At 40.7% G+C, this 18,283-nt stretch overlaps 1 protein-coding gene across 1 annotated transcript; it reads left to right on the top strand.

Annotated features, from left to right (window-relative positions):
- The first annotated feature begins 8,421 nt into the window (after nucleotides 1-8,421).
- Nucleotides 8,422-18,037, top strand: LOC127426668 (neuropeptide FF receptor 1-like). Its single transcript, XM_051673621.1, has 3 exons — nucleotides 8,422-8,728; nucleotides 15,049-15,148; nucleotides 17,233-18,037. Exons 1-3 carry the CDS (start codon nucleotides 8,422-8,424, stop codon nucleotides 18,035-18,037), a joined length of 1,212 nt encoding a protein of 403 aa, XP_051529581.1.
- The last annotated feature ends 246 nt before the right edge of the window (nucleotides 18,038-18,283 follow it).

Here is an 18,283-nt window from a genome sequence, read left to right as displayed (position 1 = left end):
GCCGTTCTCACTGCTGGTTATTGGTGAGCTGCCCAACTTGCCATTAAACTGGCTTTTGAAAATCTGATCAAAAATGTAATGTCATTCTAATTGCACATATAGCAGTTTAGCAGTTTTCTTGCTGCTAAAAATGAACATTCTGCCAAGGAAAGCGCTTGTATAATGCATTTTTTTAAATGATATTCCTGTGTTGGCAGTACCTAATCATATAGTACACTGTCATCACATTAAGCAGCTACATTACATTGCTGTTCATTTGCATAAAGTTAACTTAGTCAAGTTGATGGACACGCCCACATTACGTTGCCAACGTCGCTGTCCCACACAAAGCCATGGTAAAATGAGTTGTGTAAAATCAGATGTGATCAAGGAGCTTTTTACATGTTTATACCATTGAAGAGACTTTAAGTCTATCCCTCACAGCCTCGTTATCATTCCCATTAAAAATCAAAGATGGCGCTAGCGTGAATAAGGCCTATTGAATAAAATGTCTTGTAATATTGTAAATATCCCACCATCTTAGATTGATTTGTTCTCTGATCTTCACAATGCATTCTGGGATGAAGTATGCAACGCTGTGTGAGAATTTGGTCAAAAGAAAGTATCTTCGAAGGCAGAAACAGCCCTCACATCAGGAGTGCACCTATGTGCCTTTATCCCCTTATGGCGGGTTCGTGGGCGGGGCCTGCGTGATAAGTTTACATTTCAAATGTAAAGTCATTGAATACATAAATAGTCACATGGGGAATCTGAACTTTCCACAGAACTCCCTCACTTTTGCATTTATGTCACATAAAATAACAAAACAAGACCTGAAAACCTCCACGTCGCAAATGACCGCCACCCTGTGTGCGCCAAATAGGAATATAAACATTAAAAGTTTCAAAATAGATCTAAAAGAGCTAAGTCATATTTCAAATTTAACTCATGTCTGATCCGATCACTGGTTCTGTAAGCCCCAAGTAGCCACAAACTCTACATCAACTCTTACCTTATACTGTTTTCTTCAAAATGAGCCATTTTCTACTTATCTGACAGCTTGCTTGGGTAAATTATCCAACGTAATGTCTCAGATGTCCAGAATGCAGTCCAGTAGAACAGGCATGACAAACAAGTATGTTCTCATTTTAAACATTTACAATACTGAAGCTGAAACAAGAGCAATCAGTCTGATTAACACTAAATAGATGACACACTAAGCACTTACTGTCACTCAATTCCAGCTATTACTCTCATTTAGGGAATATCAATGGCTGTGCAATTGCATGAAAACATGCTCAAACTCAAACGCTGCATCTGAACAGGGTTAGGTGCATGACACCGCGGAGACTCACAGCATGTGGAGGCTCATGCTACTCTCCACGATCCATGCACAACTTACCACACGCCCCATTGAGAGCGAGAACCACTCATCACGACCACGAGGAGGTTACCCCATGTGACTCTACCCTCCCTAGCAACCGGGCCAATTTGGTTGCTTAGGAGACCTGGCTGGAGTCATTCAGCACACCCTGGATTCGAACCAATACTCGCTGAGCTACCCAGGCCCCGAACTGTCCATTTATTAGTTAATTTGTCCTATCACAAATTCTAGAATGGAGCTATACAATAAATGGACCTAATGGAAAAGGAAAAGCTTCTCTCTACAGTTTTACAATACTGTATAACATTTGTTCCCTACACAAACTAAACATCAACATTTATAGCTTCTATTTTTGTCATGAGAAACAAATAGACACAGCGGGAAATTCAGACACACTCAAGTTAAACGAGTAAATTAGAATAAATTGTTAAATTCCCAAGGAATTTTTCTATGACGTGTATAACTTTGTTTAGGTATTATCTAGTCATTTAGCTATTTTACATTTCTACAGCTTAGAGAATGACATGTTGACACTGTGAAGATAATGGCACAATGATTTTAAAACTGAAATTGAGACACCTATTCTCCCCAACATGTTGTAGGCATTTTAACCTCTTTTTTACCGTAAAGAAAGCAGTCTGGGAGATACAGGCTCCTGTGTGTGTCCTGCCCACATACATCTGTAATCTAATTGACATTATTTTTAGGTTGCAATTATTGAGGTTATTTTCAGGCCATGCCCGTCAAATGTTAAGCTGCAAATTGGCAATGCTTTAGCATTTTAAAATGAAATATTTTTGACATCGGGAAAGTTACCAGCCTGATCTCATTTTTATCCTCATTTCTCATTTTAGCTATTCGTATGTAACATTGAAATTATGAGCAGATGCTAAAACGTACAGTACATGTACATATTTAAAACGTCTACAACATAAACATTTGTACATACTGTATTTATAGCTTTAGAAATGGTGGTGGCTCAGCAGTGAAGGCTCTAGGTTACTGATCAAAAGGTCAGGGGTTCAAGCCCCAGCACCACCAAGATGCCACTGTTGGGCCCTTGAGCAAGGCCCTTGACCCTATCTGCTCCAGGGGCACTGTATCATGGCTGACCCTGCACTCTGACCCCAACCTAGCTGGGATATGTGGAAAAAAAAGAATTTCACTCTATATGTGCAAACATATAATGTGTGATAAAATGGCCATCAATGGTGTAAATGCAGAAAACATCATTTGGGGGATATTACAGATGATAATAGGTTACATGCATTTCAGGATTTTAAAGTTAAATATAATCTTCCAGGTTCATCCTTCTTTCTATACTTACAACTTCATTCGTCAATGCTGGCTCATGGAGTTCCTTGGGCTACTCTACAAAATCATCTGTTTTCAGAGTTGTGTACAAAAACTAAAGGTATATTAAAGGGACTAATTTCTCGTTTATATAATGAAATGCTGACAATTTTAAGCATGTCTTCTACAATTATTACGATTTGGAATATAGATATACAGTACAGCTAAATAGTTGCTCTATTAATTGGAATACAGTATGGATGAACATAAATTTAGCGTCACAGAATCTTAATCATCAAGTAATTCATTTTAAGTTTATTCACCGGTTTTATTTAACACCAAGAATGTGCTTTTTTATTTTCTCCCCTTTTCTCTCCAATTGGGAATGCCCAATTCCCAATGTGCTCTAAGTCCTCATGGTGGCGTAGTGACTCACCTCAATCCGGGTGGCAGAGGACGAATCTCAGTTGCCTCCGTGTCTGAGACCGTCAATCCGTGCATTTTATCACGTGACTTGTTGAGCGCGTTTCCACAGAGGCCTAGCGCGTGTAGAGGCTTCACATTATTCTCCACGGCATCCACGCACAACTCACCACGCACCCCACCGAGAGCGAGAACCACATTATAGCGACCACGAGGAGGTTACCCTGTGTGACTCTACCCTCCCTAGCAACAGGGCCAATTTGGTTACTTAGGAGACCAGACTGGAGTCACTCAGCATGCCCTGGATTCGAAAGAATGTGCTTTTTATTAAAACCATCATCATCGGGGGTCTGGGTGGCTCAGCAAGTAAAGACGCTGACTACCACACCTAGAGTCACAAGTTGGAATCCAGGGCGTGCTGAGTGACTCCATCCAGGTCTCCTAAGCAACCAAACTGGCCCGGTCTAGGGAGTGTGGTGAGTCGTGTGTGGATGCCGCAAAGAATAGTGTGAAGCCTCCACAGGCGCTTGGTCTCCATGGTAAAGCGCTCAATAAGCCATGTGATAAAATGCGCGGATTGACAGTCTCAGACGCGGAGGCAACTGAGATTCGTCCTCCACCACCCGAATTGAGGCGAGTCACTACGCCACCATGAAGACTTAGAGCGCATTGGGAATTGGGCATTCCCAATTGGGGAGAAAAATCATCTTCATCTTCAAAAAAAAACATCTTCATCTTCTGATTGTCCACTATGTCCTAAAAATATTGTTCCTTCTTGCATATTATGTGGTAATGCCCCAAAGTATAATCTCTCTGGTCCAAAATTGCAAAATGTATTTCAAATATCCTATTAATACACATGCTCTCCATCAGTAATGCTGTTAAATGATGATGACTTACTGAAATTAAACTTTAACAATTAGAAACGTATTTGGCTTGCAGGACAAATAAACTATTGAATGTTCTATCAATGCAGCAAGAATTAATGGAGCCATACAACAAACAACCAATGTTTGGGTTAGTGCTCTTCAAGCAGTTAACAACATCTTCTAAGGTGAATACACATATTGTGAGTCTGTTACTGTTTTGTCATTGTTTTGATAAATAAATAAAATAAAACTTAAGGGTCACATGAGGGTAGGCGAGGGTTGAAAGATTTTTCTTTATTTTTATTTTATAAATCAATGTACAACAATAATATAGAAACATGTCTGAATATGTTACACATATACAACCTGTTGTATGCTTGTAGTGGAACAAAAAAATTACAAAATAAAACTATAAAAAGTTTGTCAAAAAATATAATAAATATGTGTACATCTATACCAAAAAAGTAAGTGGCAGATAAATGTACACTGATACATAATTTTAGTTAGTATATACAATATATACTGTATATATATACATATATTTGAGTGCCGCTAATCTAAGCATTTTATAACAATATACATTTTTTTTTACTGATTTAATTACAAAAATATATTCAGAAAAAATGGCTAAAGGATGTATAAAGTAAAAGTAATTCAAATGACAACATGCTGTATGGAATTTGGCATGTGACATCACTGATGTAAAACCTGTGGCCTAACGCTTCTTGAGGTGGTAATTTTTAAAAGTTTAAATAATTGCTGGATGACTTTATTTATTTTTTCTGAGCTGCAAAATATTTAAAAAAAAATCCTTTTGCATCCCATGGGAAACAAAATAAAAAACTAGATAGTTTGAAGACAAACTTTATGTTGTCTGAAAGTTTAAAATAGTTTGAAGAGTTGGAAGTTTGAAGGTCATACAGTCAGAGAGACAGAAGGAACATCATACAGATAGACAGCCTGCTGCAAGAAGTCCTATGCATCCCTACCCCTTGCTTGTTTTTCTGAATGGCAAATTGGTTGCAAGGGTAACCCTATTTGGTTGCAAGGCAGTTACCAATGTGATACTCAAAAGGCTCCTTGCTAGTCTGAGTCAAATGAACAAAACCAGAAGTCTCTACAATGTTCTGATGCAGAGATATGTGATTTGTTACTTGGTTGCTAGGGTAACCCCATCTGGTTGCTAAACAGTTACCAGTGTTATACTTATCAAGGCTCCTTGCCATCCTGAGTAAAATAAGTCAACCCAGAAGTCTATATGATGTTCTGGTGCAGAGATATGTGATTTGTTACTTGGTTGTTAGGGTAACCCCATCTGGTTGCTAGGAAGTTACAAAGGTGATACTCAAAAGGCTCCTTGTCATCCTGAGTTAAATAAGTCAACCCGGAAGTCTCTACAATATTCTGGTGCAGAGATATGTGATTTGTTTCTTGGTTGCTAGGTTAACCCCATCTGGTTGCTAAGCAGTTACCAGGATGATACTATTCAAGGCTCCTTGCCATCCTGAGTGAAATAAGTCAACCCGGAAGTCTCTACGATGTTCTGGTGCAGAGATATGTGATTTGTTACTTTGTTGCTAGGGTAACCCCATCTGGTTGCTAGGCAGTTACCAAGGTGATACTTAATATGGCTCCTTGCCATCCTGAGTGAAAAAAGTCAACCCGGAAGTCTCTACGATGTTCTGGGTCAGAGATATGTGATTTGTTACGTGGTTGCTAGGGTAACCCCATCTGGTTGCTAAGCAGTTACCAGGGTGATACTATTCAAGGCTCCTTGCCATCCTGAGTGAAATAAGTCAACCCAGAAGTCTCTATGATGTTCTGGTGCAGAGATATGTGATTTGTTACTTGGTTGCTAGGGTAACCCAATCTGGTTGCTAAGCAGTTACCAGGGTGATACTTATCAAGGCTCCTTGCCATCCTGAGTGAAATAAGTCAACCCAGAAGTCTCTACGATGTTCTGGTGCAGAGATATTTGATTTGTTACTTGGTTGCTAGGGTAAGCCCATGTGGTTGCTAGGCAGTTGCCACTGTGAAACCAAGAAGGCTGCTTGCTGTTCTGAGTCATACAAGCCAACAATGAAGTCTCTACGACATTCTGATCCTGAGATACCATCTAAGCGATTTTAAATGGAAGTCAGTGGGGTTTGGTTGCTGGGGTGCTATGACATTAGTCTGTAGGACATTCTGATCTGAAGATATCACACTCAACCTTTTTGAATGGAAGTCAAAAGGGGTTTGGTTGCTAGGGTGCTCTAAATGGTTGCTAGGGCATTGCTAAGTAGTTTCCATGATGATACTTGAAGACTGATTGCTCACCCAATTCAAACAAGCCAACTCTCATGTCTGTTGGAAATTCTGATCTGAAGATATCTCACTCAGCCTTTTTGAACGGAAGTCAAAGGGGTTTGGTTGATAGGGTGCTCTAAATGGTTGCTAGGGCGTGGCTAAGTAGTTTCCATGATGATACTTGAAGACTGATTGCTCACCCAATTCAAACAAGCCAACTCTCATGTCTGTAGGACATTCTGATCAGGAGATATCAATCTAAGCCAATTTGAATGGCAGTCAATAGGTTTTGGTTGCTAGGGTGCACTAAATGGTTGCTAGGTTGTATGCAGTTGCTAGGGTGTTAAAGTGATGGAGTGAAAGAAAGAATACAAAGAGTGGAGTTGACAAATCAACATAATAAATGATTAAGTAATGATAAAACAGAATTACAGAATTTTCATTTGTTTTATCATTTTAAAGTTTAAAGTTAAGGTGGTATTATCCTTTGAAACAAGTTGAATACGGCACCAGAAATCACACAGAACCGAATGAAACCATTATAATGTCAAATTAAGTAAATGCGTCAACTCCATTAAATAAATGTGATGGCAGTGAACATTTAATCTCATTGATTAAAAATACAATCAAATAAACCGATTCAATTCAAGAATTAAACATTGATGGATTCAATCAGGATTCATAAAAATTAGTACATCTTTAAAGATGTTCATACATAAAATGGTTACATTTTAGATGCTGTCAATAAGTTACTGTGACGAGGAGGAGGGCATGGCTGGGCTAAGAGGATGCACGCCCGGCACTGAGTTGCCCAATCAGCGGGAGAGAGATAAAGGAGGAGCCGGGACACCAGAGAGAGAGAGAGAGAGAGAGAGAGAGAGAGAGACGCACACAGCCGCTCTGTGTGTGTGTTGTTATGTTTCAGTTCAGCATTTTATGTTGATTAAAGTCTTGTTAATTGTTAATCCGGTTCCTGCTTCCTCCTTTACCAACCTTGTTACACTGGTTCCGAAAACCTGGGAAAGGAGGAAGAGCACACTGTCCGGGAGAACTCACCGCTGCCGTCTGCCAGGGAGGCGGAGGAGCCCACTGTCATCCACCAGGGGGTGGAGGAGCAGCTGAGGACCGGGTGGGTAGCGTGCCCGTGGGAGCCGAAGAAAAGCGTTTTCTTTTCTCTCTTTCTCTCTCTCTCTCTCTCTGTCTCTCCCGCTCTCTTTCTCTCTCTCTCCCCTCATCCTACCCAGGTTCCCAGGAGGCAGGGAAGACCAACCAGTGACAGAATGGCCAAAGGGGCAACTCCTCCCCTCCAGGAAGGGAGGGGGGTGTAAGTCAGACCGGAGGTTTCCCCGGCCTGAATCGGGTGGTGGGAGTATGTGATGAGAAGGAGGGCGTGGCCAGGCTGAGAGGATGCACGCCCGGCGCTGAGTTGCCCAGTCAGCAGGAGAGAGATAAAAGAGGAGCCGGGGATGCCAGAGAAAGAGAGAGAGAGAGAGAGAGAGAGAGAGAGACGCACTTGGCCACTCTGTGTGTGTGTTGTTATGTTTCAGTTCAGCATTTTATGTTGATTAAAGTCATGTTAATTGTTAGTCCGGTTCCCACTTCCTCCTTTCCCAAACCTTGTTACAGTTACATTTTAAGTTTCAGTGTCTATGCAAACATAAGCAAATGTACATGTGCAAGAACCAAACTTTACATAAGAATACACACAAATACTCTAAAGTCTGTTAATAACATATGTAACGATTGCCATAAAAACAAAGTTCTGTTGCCTTTTTTAACTGATTGGATCTTGTGTAATGCAATTTCCACCACGGCATTGTTGAAATGTTGATTCTGTTTGGTTTGTATTGTGGCAGCATTACCATTTGCAGTACTTTTCAGTAATTCAAAGGTTCTTTACTTCAATGATATCACTTCAGTTCTTGGCCTAGTAATTTCTGTTTGCAGCTATATGGAGACACAGTTCATTTAATAATGTTTTTAGCTACCAGTAAGAGTCTCAGCTTTATTGCAAACGTGCACAGAAATCCAATACAGTGGACATGAAAGCCACAACATCAAGTCAGGTGTTTATTTGTGTTTGTGGTATCATTGTCAAAACCCTTGGTTTGAATAATTCATTTCCATTAGTAGTAAACAAACCTTTCTCTACTTTCTGTCTTAGATTTCACAACTCTTTCGACAATGGAATCCTACTTCTTTTATACGGAGAACATCAGTATTAATCACAGCACGCTCTTCAATGACAGCAGAAACATCACGTTCTTACCGTATTATCAGCACTCTCTTGCGGTGGCCACCCTCTTCATCCTGGCATACATTCTTATCTTCTCCCTGTGCATGCTCGGAAACATCCTGGTATGCATCATCGTGCTCAAAAACAGGCAAATGAGAACTGTCACCAACATCTTCATCCTCAACCTGGCCATCAGTGACCTGCTGGTGGGCATCTTCTGCCTCCCCATCACTCTGGTGGACAACCTGATCACAGGTAATAATGACTTCAGGTGCTTCTCTAAAGGTTTTTTTTTTCTTCAGGATTCAGATTTACACTGGACACCAAGTGCCGACCCAACACAGAAACCACATTGTTTAGCACATAAGAGTACTAAAAATCAACACGAAATGTATCAACATTACCATGAAATGCATAAGGGTTAAAATATAATATCCCATATGCTGAATAAAAAACAACAGAAGTGTGATTTAGTGTCTTTGTTAAATAGAATAAACTGCGCCAAATATTATATTAGCCATATGACAAAGTTACATATGAACTTGCATTTGAGTTTGATTGAACAAATACCATTTGATGTCAACAACAGAAGATATGGAAAGCTTTCTGTCCCTTTTCAAATTTAATCAGCCCATTTATTGACTAACTATTCCACTGAAACTATTCGGACTGCAACCCAACAGAAAGTCTGATTTAGACTTTCAACTTTCAACAAAGCTGAAGTGAATCCCTTTCTGAATGCCAAAATATTTTCCTAAAAGACTCGAAGTAAGCTATTTGATGGTTGACTTCCTGAAGAATGTAAACGCTGTGACTCTGTGACGCTTTCGAAACATTGCTCTGTTTGTTTGAGCCATTCCCATTCATCTCAATGGCTGTTTATCGGCTGGCAAATGACCCCTTGCAAATACACAACTTGCTTGCTGCTATCTTTGCTCGTTGGCACTCGGTTCTGAAACCATTTTTAAGCAATGGCCTGAGCCATAAATAGCCATCCAGCCAAATTTGGGATCTTTATAATGTACTCAAACACTTTTAGGGCAGAAAAAGAAGAAAATGAGTACTGTCGCTAACTGAAGTGCCACATGTGACACTTATTCTTTATGATAGTGTATTTTTGGACTCTCAAAAATTTAGATTTTATTTGTGAATAAATAAAGGTACATTTCTAGTTTCAACATTGTTTGTACTTCATGCCTTTGTTTTGTTGGACAAGAAAAACTAGCTTCAGACTATGAGTCCCATGTTTGGTTTTTGATCAGCTGGCTGATCACATCACAGACACAGAGAAACAACACCCGGACTCACTTGTTATTATTCTGGGAGATTTTAATAAAGCTAACCTCACCTGTGAACTGCCAAAATACAAACAACACATCACATGCCCCACCAGAGACATAAATATACTGCTACACCACTGTAAATGATGCATATCGCTCTGTCCCACGTGCAGCTTTAAAACTCTCTGATCACTGTCTAGTTCAGCTTCTTCTGACCTACAAGCAGAAACTAAAATCAGCTAAGCCTGTATTAAGGACTGTAAAGTGATGGACCAATGAAGCAGATCTGGAACTACAAGCCTGCTTTGACTGCACTGATTGGAGAGTTTTTGAGGCTGCAGCTACAGACCTGGATGACCTCACAGATACTGTGACATCATATATCAGTTTCTGTGAGGATATGTGCATCCCTACTAGGACATTTTTACCATTCAGTAATGATAAACCATGGTTTACAGGAAAACTCAGACAGCTTCGTCATGCCAAAGAGAATGCTTACAGAAGTGGGGATAAAATATTGTACAACCAGGCCAGGAACACATTGACTAAGGAAATCAGAGTGGCTAAAAGTAGCTACTCTGAAAAGCTGAGAAACCAGTTTTCAGCCAACGATCCTGCATCTGTGTGGAAAGGCCTGAAAAGCATTACCAAGTATATGACACCTCCCCCTTGCTCTGTAGAGAGTCAAATAATGCCTGATGAACTGAATGTGTTTTACTGCAGGTTTGAAAAGCCCAGTCTCAAACCCCGGTCTTGCTCTGATCTTCACTTCACCCACACACCAACACCTCCTGAAACCCCCCTCCTCCCCCCTCCTGCTACTCAATCTGCACTTATGATCTGTGAGAAGGATGTGTGCCGGGTCTTTCGGAAACAAAAGACTAGGAAAGCTTCAGGCCCAGATGGTGTTTCACCTGCCTGTCTGGAAGTCTGCTCTGACCAACTGGCCCCATCTTCACACAGATCTTCAATAGATCACTAGAGCAGTGTGAAGTTCCCTGCTGCTTCAAATGCTCCACCATCATTCCGGTCCCCAAAAAACCCAAAATCACAGGACTAAATGACTACAGACCTGTCACTCTCATGTCTGTGATCATGAAGTCATCTGAGAGACTGGGTTTGGCCTGCCTAAAGGACATCACTGGACCCCTGCTGGACCCCCTTCAATTTGCTTACCGAGCAAACAGTTCTGTGGATGATGCTGTCAGCATGGGATTGCATCATATCCTGCAACACCTCGACAGATGTGGGACTTATGCAAGGATCCTATTTCTACTTCAGTTCAGCCTTCAATACCATCATGCCTGATCTTCTCTCATCCAAACTGACCCAGCTCTCCATGCCCACCCCAATCTGTCGATAGATCACCAGCTTTCTGACAGATAGGCAGCAGCTAGTGAGACTGGGGAAACTCACATCCGGGACCCTCACTATTAGCACTGGTGCCCCTCAGGGATGTGTTCTTTCTCCACTGCTCTTTTTCCCTGTACACGAATGACTGCACTGCAAAAGACCCCACTGTCAAGCTCCTGAAGTTTGCAGACATCACCATGGTCACTGGCCTCATCCATGATGGTGATGAGTCTACAGACGGGAGGTTGATCAACTGGCTGTCTGGTGCGGTCACAACAACCTTGAGCTGAACATGCTCAAAACAGTGGAGATGATAGTGGACTTCAGGAGAAGCCCCCCTCCCCCCACCCTCACCCTCACAATCCTGAACAGCACTGTGGCAGCAGTGGAGTCATTCAGGTTCCTGGGCTCTACCATCTCACAGGACCTGAAGTGGGACACCCATATAGACTCCATTGTGAAGAAGGCCCAGCAGAGATTGTACAGCCTTCGCCTGCTGAGGAAGTTCAACCTGCCACAGGAGCTGCTGACACAGTTCTTCTCGGCTTCCATTGAGTCTGTCAGGTAATTTATTTGTCAGGACTGCTGAGAGGATTATTTGTGCCCCCCTGCCCACTCTCCAAGACCTGTACGTCTCCAGAGTGAGGAAACGTGCAGGTAGAATCCCTCTTTGAACTGTTGCCCTCTGGTCGGTGCTACAGAGCACTGAGTGCCAGGACATCCAGGCACAAGAATAGTTTCTACCCTCAGGCCATTTTCCACATGAACAATTAAACTGCCTCAGGACTCCCCCATAGTGCAATAATGTAAATAAATATGTCATGTACATATGTAAATTCATATATTTAATTCAATAATTGTACATACCCCTACCTTGCACATACATTACCACTTGCACATGTACATACGCCATTCTATGTTATATGTCCTATTATTTCTATGTCTATTTATACCCTTACCTTGTTTTATAGTCTGTCTCACTGTAATGTTCTGTGTGAACTTGTTTCTCCTATCATCAAAAAGAATTCTGTGTGTACACAAGAAATCTTGGCAATAAAGCTCATTCTGATTCTGATTCTGAAAACGGGTAAAATTGGCACATGGAACCATGTTGAGAGCCTCATATCTCTGGGATTTAACCATATAGGGCTTTAAAAGAAGATTCTGAACCAGAATCTAAAAGGATATTAAGATATCTTTAATACTTCTGGAGTTATAGGCACTCCAACTTTGGTGCTACGAGTGGCATCTTGAGCTTTTAAAGTTATTCTTGTTTGTCTGCATGAAAGAATTTCAAGCTGATACTCAACCAAACCACAAACAGTTTGACTGGCACACACAGATGAATATCTGGGTCCCGCGATATACATACATGTCGCTGTGATTGTGGTGCCTCTTGTTTTCTTATCAGACCCAGCTCACAGTTGAGTGTTTGCTGTAATTTGGAATAGGGTTCAGTTCCTGCTCCTTAATTTAAAGCAAAACACAAGTGGCAAAGAGAAGATCTATCAGAGCAGGAAGCTGTCGCACTCATGTGGAGGATTTGCTTGACTGTTGCGCAATGAAGCCATATTTTCCCGCTTTCATTACTGACAAAGGAAATAAATCAGTGGCAGAAACGAAACTGGAGATCAGGGAAAATCCTGGTAATCCTGGTCTTTTAAAGGAGATCACAGTCAGAGCTCTCTGACTGCAGACAGCATCAATTACACTAAATTAGTAATTCCTCCGTGATTCAGTCCTTCTGTACTGCACATGTAAATGAGATTGGCGTATGCTCAGAGTTTGAACACATGATATCATAATTGCATACTGTTTACTAAGATGAAACCTTTTGTTGTTCATAATTTGCATCACAAGCCATGTGAGGTTGTGTAAAGGATCCAAATGCCATCTGATGTTGTCGAATTGTTTGAACATAAATACAGATGTTACATACACAGCCTACCTAATAAGGCATATGATTCTAATGGAATTAACTTGGGAATTAATTAAATTAAATTAAATTAAAATGAAAGTGCATTGATTCTTACTCGGATCAAAGTGGCTACTGAGCAGAAACGTATACAAGAATGTGCATCAACACTGTCAAAAATAGAAAACATGTGTACCATCAGGTCAAACCTTTATCGTAAATGTCGACAAATCTAGCATTTATATTAGATTAAGAATGAATTGAGAAAACAAGATGGTTTTAAATGAACTGCCTGCTCCATTAACTGAAAAATATCTGTCAGAGTTGACAAAATAAACACGAAAATCACACCTGTATTCAATGTAAAAAGCAATTTTGTTTGTAGAATTGCTATTTACTAATAAATAATCTGAAAATAAATTGTATAATTATGCCAAAGAATTACAGTTTACTGTGGCAGAGCTAAAATATCATGGTTGTGACAAAGACAATATCAGCACTATTAAGTTAAAGTATGAAAAAAGTTGTTAAAGCCACCAGAGCTTGTATGATGTTGAAGTCATTGCAGGTGACAAATGGAAAGAGGACCGCTGACTTTGATGTTGCCTGATTTCATAAATGTTTTCATAAATACTGTATCTGACAGTGCCAACAAAAAAGTTCAATATGAATTTAAATCTAGGCTATGTGAAGTATTAATCTATAGTTTTGAGGAAGGTTAGTGGGAATGTCATAATTTTGATCAAATAAAGAAAAATTTTAATTAAATGGTAGATTTGTCTTAAAGGAATATTCCGGGTTCAATACAAGTTAAGCTCAATTAAAACAGCATTTGTGGCATAATGATGATTACCACAGAAATAAATTAGACTCGTCCCCCTTTTTCTTTAAAAAAAAGCAAAAATCGGGGGTCTGAGTATCTCAGCAAGTATTGACGCTGACTACCACCCCTGGAGTTGCGAGTTCGAATCCAGGGTGTGCTGAGTGACTCCAGCCAGGTCTCCTAAGCAACCAAATTGGCCCGGTTGCTAGGGAGGGTAGAGTCACATGGGGTAACCTCCTCCTGGTCACTATAATGTGGTTCTCGCTCTCAGTGGGGCGTGTGGTGAGTTGAGCGTGGATGGCGCGGAGAATAGCGCGAGCCTCCACATGCGTTACGTCTCCGCGGTAACGCGCTCAACAAGTCACGTGATAAGATGCGCAGATTGACGGTCTCAGACGCGGAGGCAACAGAGATTCATCCTCTGTCACCCGGATTGAGGCGAATCACTACGCCACCACGAGGACTTAGAGCGCATTGGGAATTAGGCATTCCAAATAAAAAAAATAGAAATAAATAAAAAGCACAAATCTGTGTTCAAGTGAGACACTTACAATGGAAGTCAATGGGGTCAATTTTTGGAGGGTTTAAAGCAGAAATGTGAAGCTTATAATTTTATAAAAGTTCTTACATTAATTCTTCTATTAAAACTATTTTTAACTATTACTACTATTCTATTAAGTTTTATTTGAGCTTTAAAGTTGTTTAAATCATTTTTACAGTCGTTTTAGTTTATAGCGTTACATCGTCATGACAACAAAGTTGTAAAATTAGCTATAACTTTCCACAGATGTGGTTAGTAAGTGATTTAATCACAGTAAAATCATGTTAACACACATATTGTTTATGTCTTGTGTCTATACTTTTGAAACAGTGAGTATTTTAATGTTTACAGATTGACCCCATTGACTTCCATTGTAAGTGTCTCACTGGAACACACATTTGTGCTTTTTTTAAAGAAAAAGAGGGACAAGTCGAAATTCATTTTTGTGGTAATCAACATTATGACACAAATGCTGTCGATTGAGCTTCACTTGTATCCAACCCAGAATATTCCTTTAAAAACATTCCAATGATCATCTCTGATTCATTTCAAAGCAGAAATGTTGCTAAAACTGATGGTGGGTAAAACTGTAAGACTTGTTATTTTCCTTGAGCTGCATATAAAGACCTCATCTCGTCCTGTCTTTTATGATTTCTCATGCAGGTTGGCCGTTTGATGTAGTGATCTGTAAAATGAGTGGACTTGTCCAGGGAGCTTCAGTCTCGGCGTCTGTCTTCACATTGGTGGCGATCGCAGTAGAAAGGTAAATAACTCTGACCCCTATGTTCCTCTCCTGAAATTACAAACAACTAGAATACATGCATCTGACCTGTGGTTGTAGATGTTGTTATATGTGTTACAATCACAGTCTTTGTTACTTGCTCTCTATTGCTTACCGGCAATCCTTTCTACATGCAAAAGACTTCCAATTCCAAAACTTATAAAGTCATACGAGAGATTTTTGTGAGGAACAGACTGATAATCTTCCGTCTCCACTGCAGCTCTCAAATCTAATTTCCACACATTTAAACTTGCCGTATCACGATTGTGATCTGAGAGCTCCAGTGGAGGGGAACATTGTATGATTTTCAGTGTTTTATTATAAATTATCACAGTTTTGTGCAGTTTTGTAATAGTCATAACTTTTGAGTTTTGAAGAAAATGTACTTTCAAATTTAGTCAATTTTTAATCATGTCATATGTATTACTATTAGTCATTTTTAGTTAACTCTGACTAAAACCCAAAACATTTTAGTTGATGATAATTTGCAAAATGACTAAAGCATGCATCAAACTGTAACAGGCCAAATGTTAACCAAATATTCAAATTAAATAAATAAAACTTACAATTATTTAAACATGTATCAAACATATTAAATATTAATGTTTAGTATGTAAGATAAAACAACATGAGGAAATGTCCCGAAAGCTCCTGAAAAAAGCATATAATGAATATCCTGAAGTATGAGTTACTTTTTAGACGTGACTCTGTTGTGAATTCCTTACGTTTAGACGGTTTAGGATATTGCGTTACGTGTAGCGTAGAAACGGCATATTCACAACGCAACTTACACATTCTGACTAGTGCGTGACTTTAAGTTCACCTGTTCATTGGCTTCATTGTCTGTGCAGATTTAAGTTTTAATATGATTTTTATGTTGTGGAAATAGCCGATTAATGTCACATTTATAGGACGTGTTTGAGTGAGGTAATTAACCCGTTAGTAAAGTTAATTGTACAGGTGATCAGCGGGGAAATACACATCATACTATGACTGGATTATTTACATAAATTCTTTCTAGATTTTCTTTCTTTAAAAAAATAAAATAAAACAATTTTAGTGCATTGGTTTTTTTTTTCTCCCCAATTTGGCATGCCCAATTCCCAATGCGCTCTAAGTCCTTTTGGTGGCGTAGTGACTCGCCTCAATCTGGATGGCGGAGTACGAATCTCAGTTGCCTCCGCGTCTGAGACCATCAATCCGCTCATCTTATCACGTGGCTTGTTGAGCACGTTACCGTGGAGATGTAGTGCATGAGGAGGCTTCACGCTATTCTCCACAGCATCCACGCACAACTCACCACGCGCCCCACCGAGAGCGAACCACATTATAGCGACCACAAGGAGGTTATCCCATGTGACTCAACCCTCCCTAGCAACCAGGCCAATTTGGTTGCTTAGGAAGCCTGACTGGAGTCACTTAGCACGCCCTGGATTCGAACTCACGACTCCAGGGGTGGTAGTCAGCGTCAATACTCGCTGAGCTACCCCGGCCCCTCGTTAGTGCATTGTTAATATCTTTCGGTATTTGTTCTCATCATACTTTCATCAACAGTATGTTTTAAAATCATTTAATTATTGCCATGATGCGTCGACTCGTCCTCATCTATCAGTGACAAAATCAAAAAACCTTTTCGTCAGTAATTAACTCTTAACTCTGCGTGATGCTTTTTGTCATCACAACCCCTGATCTCTGTAAAATTCTTCAAAAATTCCTTATTCATTTTGTGCTCAATAAAAGAAAATCAAAAGCTGTAATTGATCACTTCACATGTCAGTCAAACGGTCTCTTCCTGTCTAAGGCCACATCCACACAAAAACATTTCTGTGTGAAAATGCATTGGTTTCCCTACGTTTACACCTCTCCTGCACACTAGAATGGTGCTTTTCTCCAGTTTTGAGAACGCTCTCCATAACAGCATACTTTGGAAAACAATGACTTTAGGAGTTTTCAGATGGATTAGTGTGGACAGGCTTGAGCTGCAATGTGGACTAGTCTTTATGCTGATAAAGGTTTGTCTATGTGAGACTGGTGTGATAATATTTGTTTCTTGTATTGTGTTTTAGGTTTCGTTGTATCGTGTATCCGTTTCAGCAGAAGTTGACGCAGCGTCAAGCCATCATCATGATCGGCTTCATCTGGGCGCTGGCCACCACCATCATGTGTCCTTCAGCGGTTACGCTAACCGTCTCCCAGGACGTCCTCCACTTCATGGTGGACCGGGACAACATCACGTACCCACTGTACACCTGCTGGGAGGCATGGCCTGACCAGAGCATGAGGAAGATGTACACCACCGTTCTCTTCTCGCTCATCTACCTGGCTCCTGTCACGCTCATCGTCATCATGTACACACGAATCGCCATCAAGCTCGTCAAATCACCCGCCTCCATCCGCGACGCCCACGCTGAGGAGGAAAGCCGAAGGGTTTTCCGCAGGAAGTTGAGGGTTGTCAATATGTTGCTGATCGTGGCTTTGCTTTTCACCGTGTCCTGGTTGCCTCTCTGGATCCTCATCATGTTGACGGACTACGGAAATCTGTCGGAGAGTCAACTCGACCTGGTGGCCGTTTACATCTTTCCGTTTGCTCACTGGCTCGCGTTCTTCAACAGCAGCGTCAACCCCGTTGTCTACGGCTACTTCAACGAGAACTTCCGCAGTGGCTTTCAGGCAGCCTTTAAGTTTGGACTGTGTCTGGTGGAAGAGCCGCCGCAGCCAAGCAGGGAACTGGGAAGACGGAACGGCACATGGAAGCATAACCGGGTGTTTGCGGATGGGAACAGGGTGAGAGGGAACGCCCAGGGCAACGGCAGGAGAGAGTTTTGCAATGGCGAGCGGCACGATGAGTTAGTTCTGGAGGATTTAGAATGAAGCAGCTCAATCTTCATTCACATGCATGTGCTTAGACTGTTTAAAATCTCATGCTGTTTGCTGTTGCCAAAGGTGAGAATTTCTGAACACTACAGCAAGGGAAAGACCACTGCCACTCGAAATCACTGCAAATGCACCTACAGTACACATCCACACAAAATCACAAAAAATATAAGTCAACTGACATGAATTGGCTGCCAGCAAGCATGATATTGATATGTGCATTATGACTGCATTCATTAACGT

The sequence above is a fragment of the Myxocyprinus asiaticus genome, chromosome 36 (assembly GCF_019703515.2).
Source record: "Myxocyprinus asiaticus isolate MX2 ecotype Aquarium Trade chromosome 36, UBuf_Myxa_2, whole genome shotgun sequence".
NCBI classification, from domain to species: domain Eukaryota; kingdom Metazoa; phylum Chordata; class Actinopteri; order Cypriniformes; family Catostomidae; genus Myxocyprinus; species Myxocyprinus asiaticus.
This window is presented reverse-complemented; position numbering and strand designations above follow the sequence as displayed.

Coding starts and splice junctions, on each gene's coding strand:
- LOC127426668 (XM_051673621.1), top strand. CDS start 8,422: ATGGAATCCTACTTCTTTTATACGGAGAACATCAGTATTAATCACAGC. Junction 8,729..15,048: donor GGTGGACAACCTGATCACAG/GTAATAATGACT, acceptor TTTCTCATGCAG/GTTGGCCGTTTGATGTAGTG. Junction 15,149..17,232: donor GTGGCGATCGCAGTAGAAAG/GTAAATAACTCT, acceptor ATTGTGTTTTAG/GTTTCGTTGTATCGTGTATC.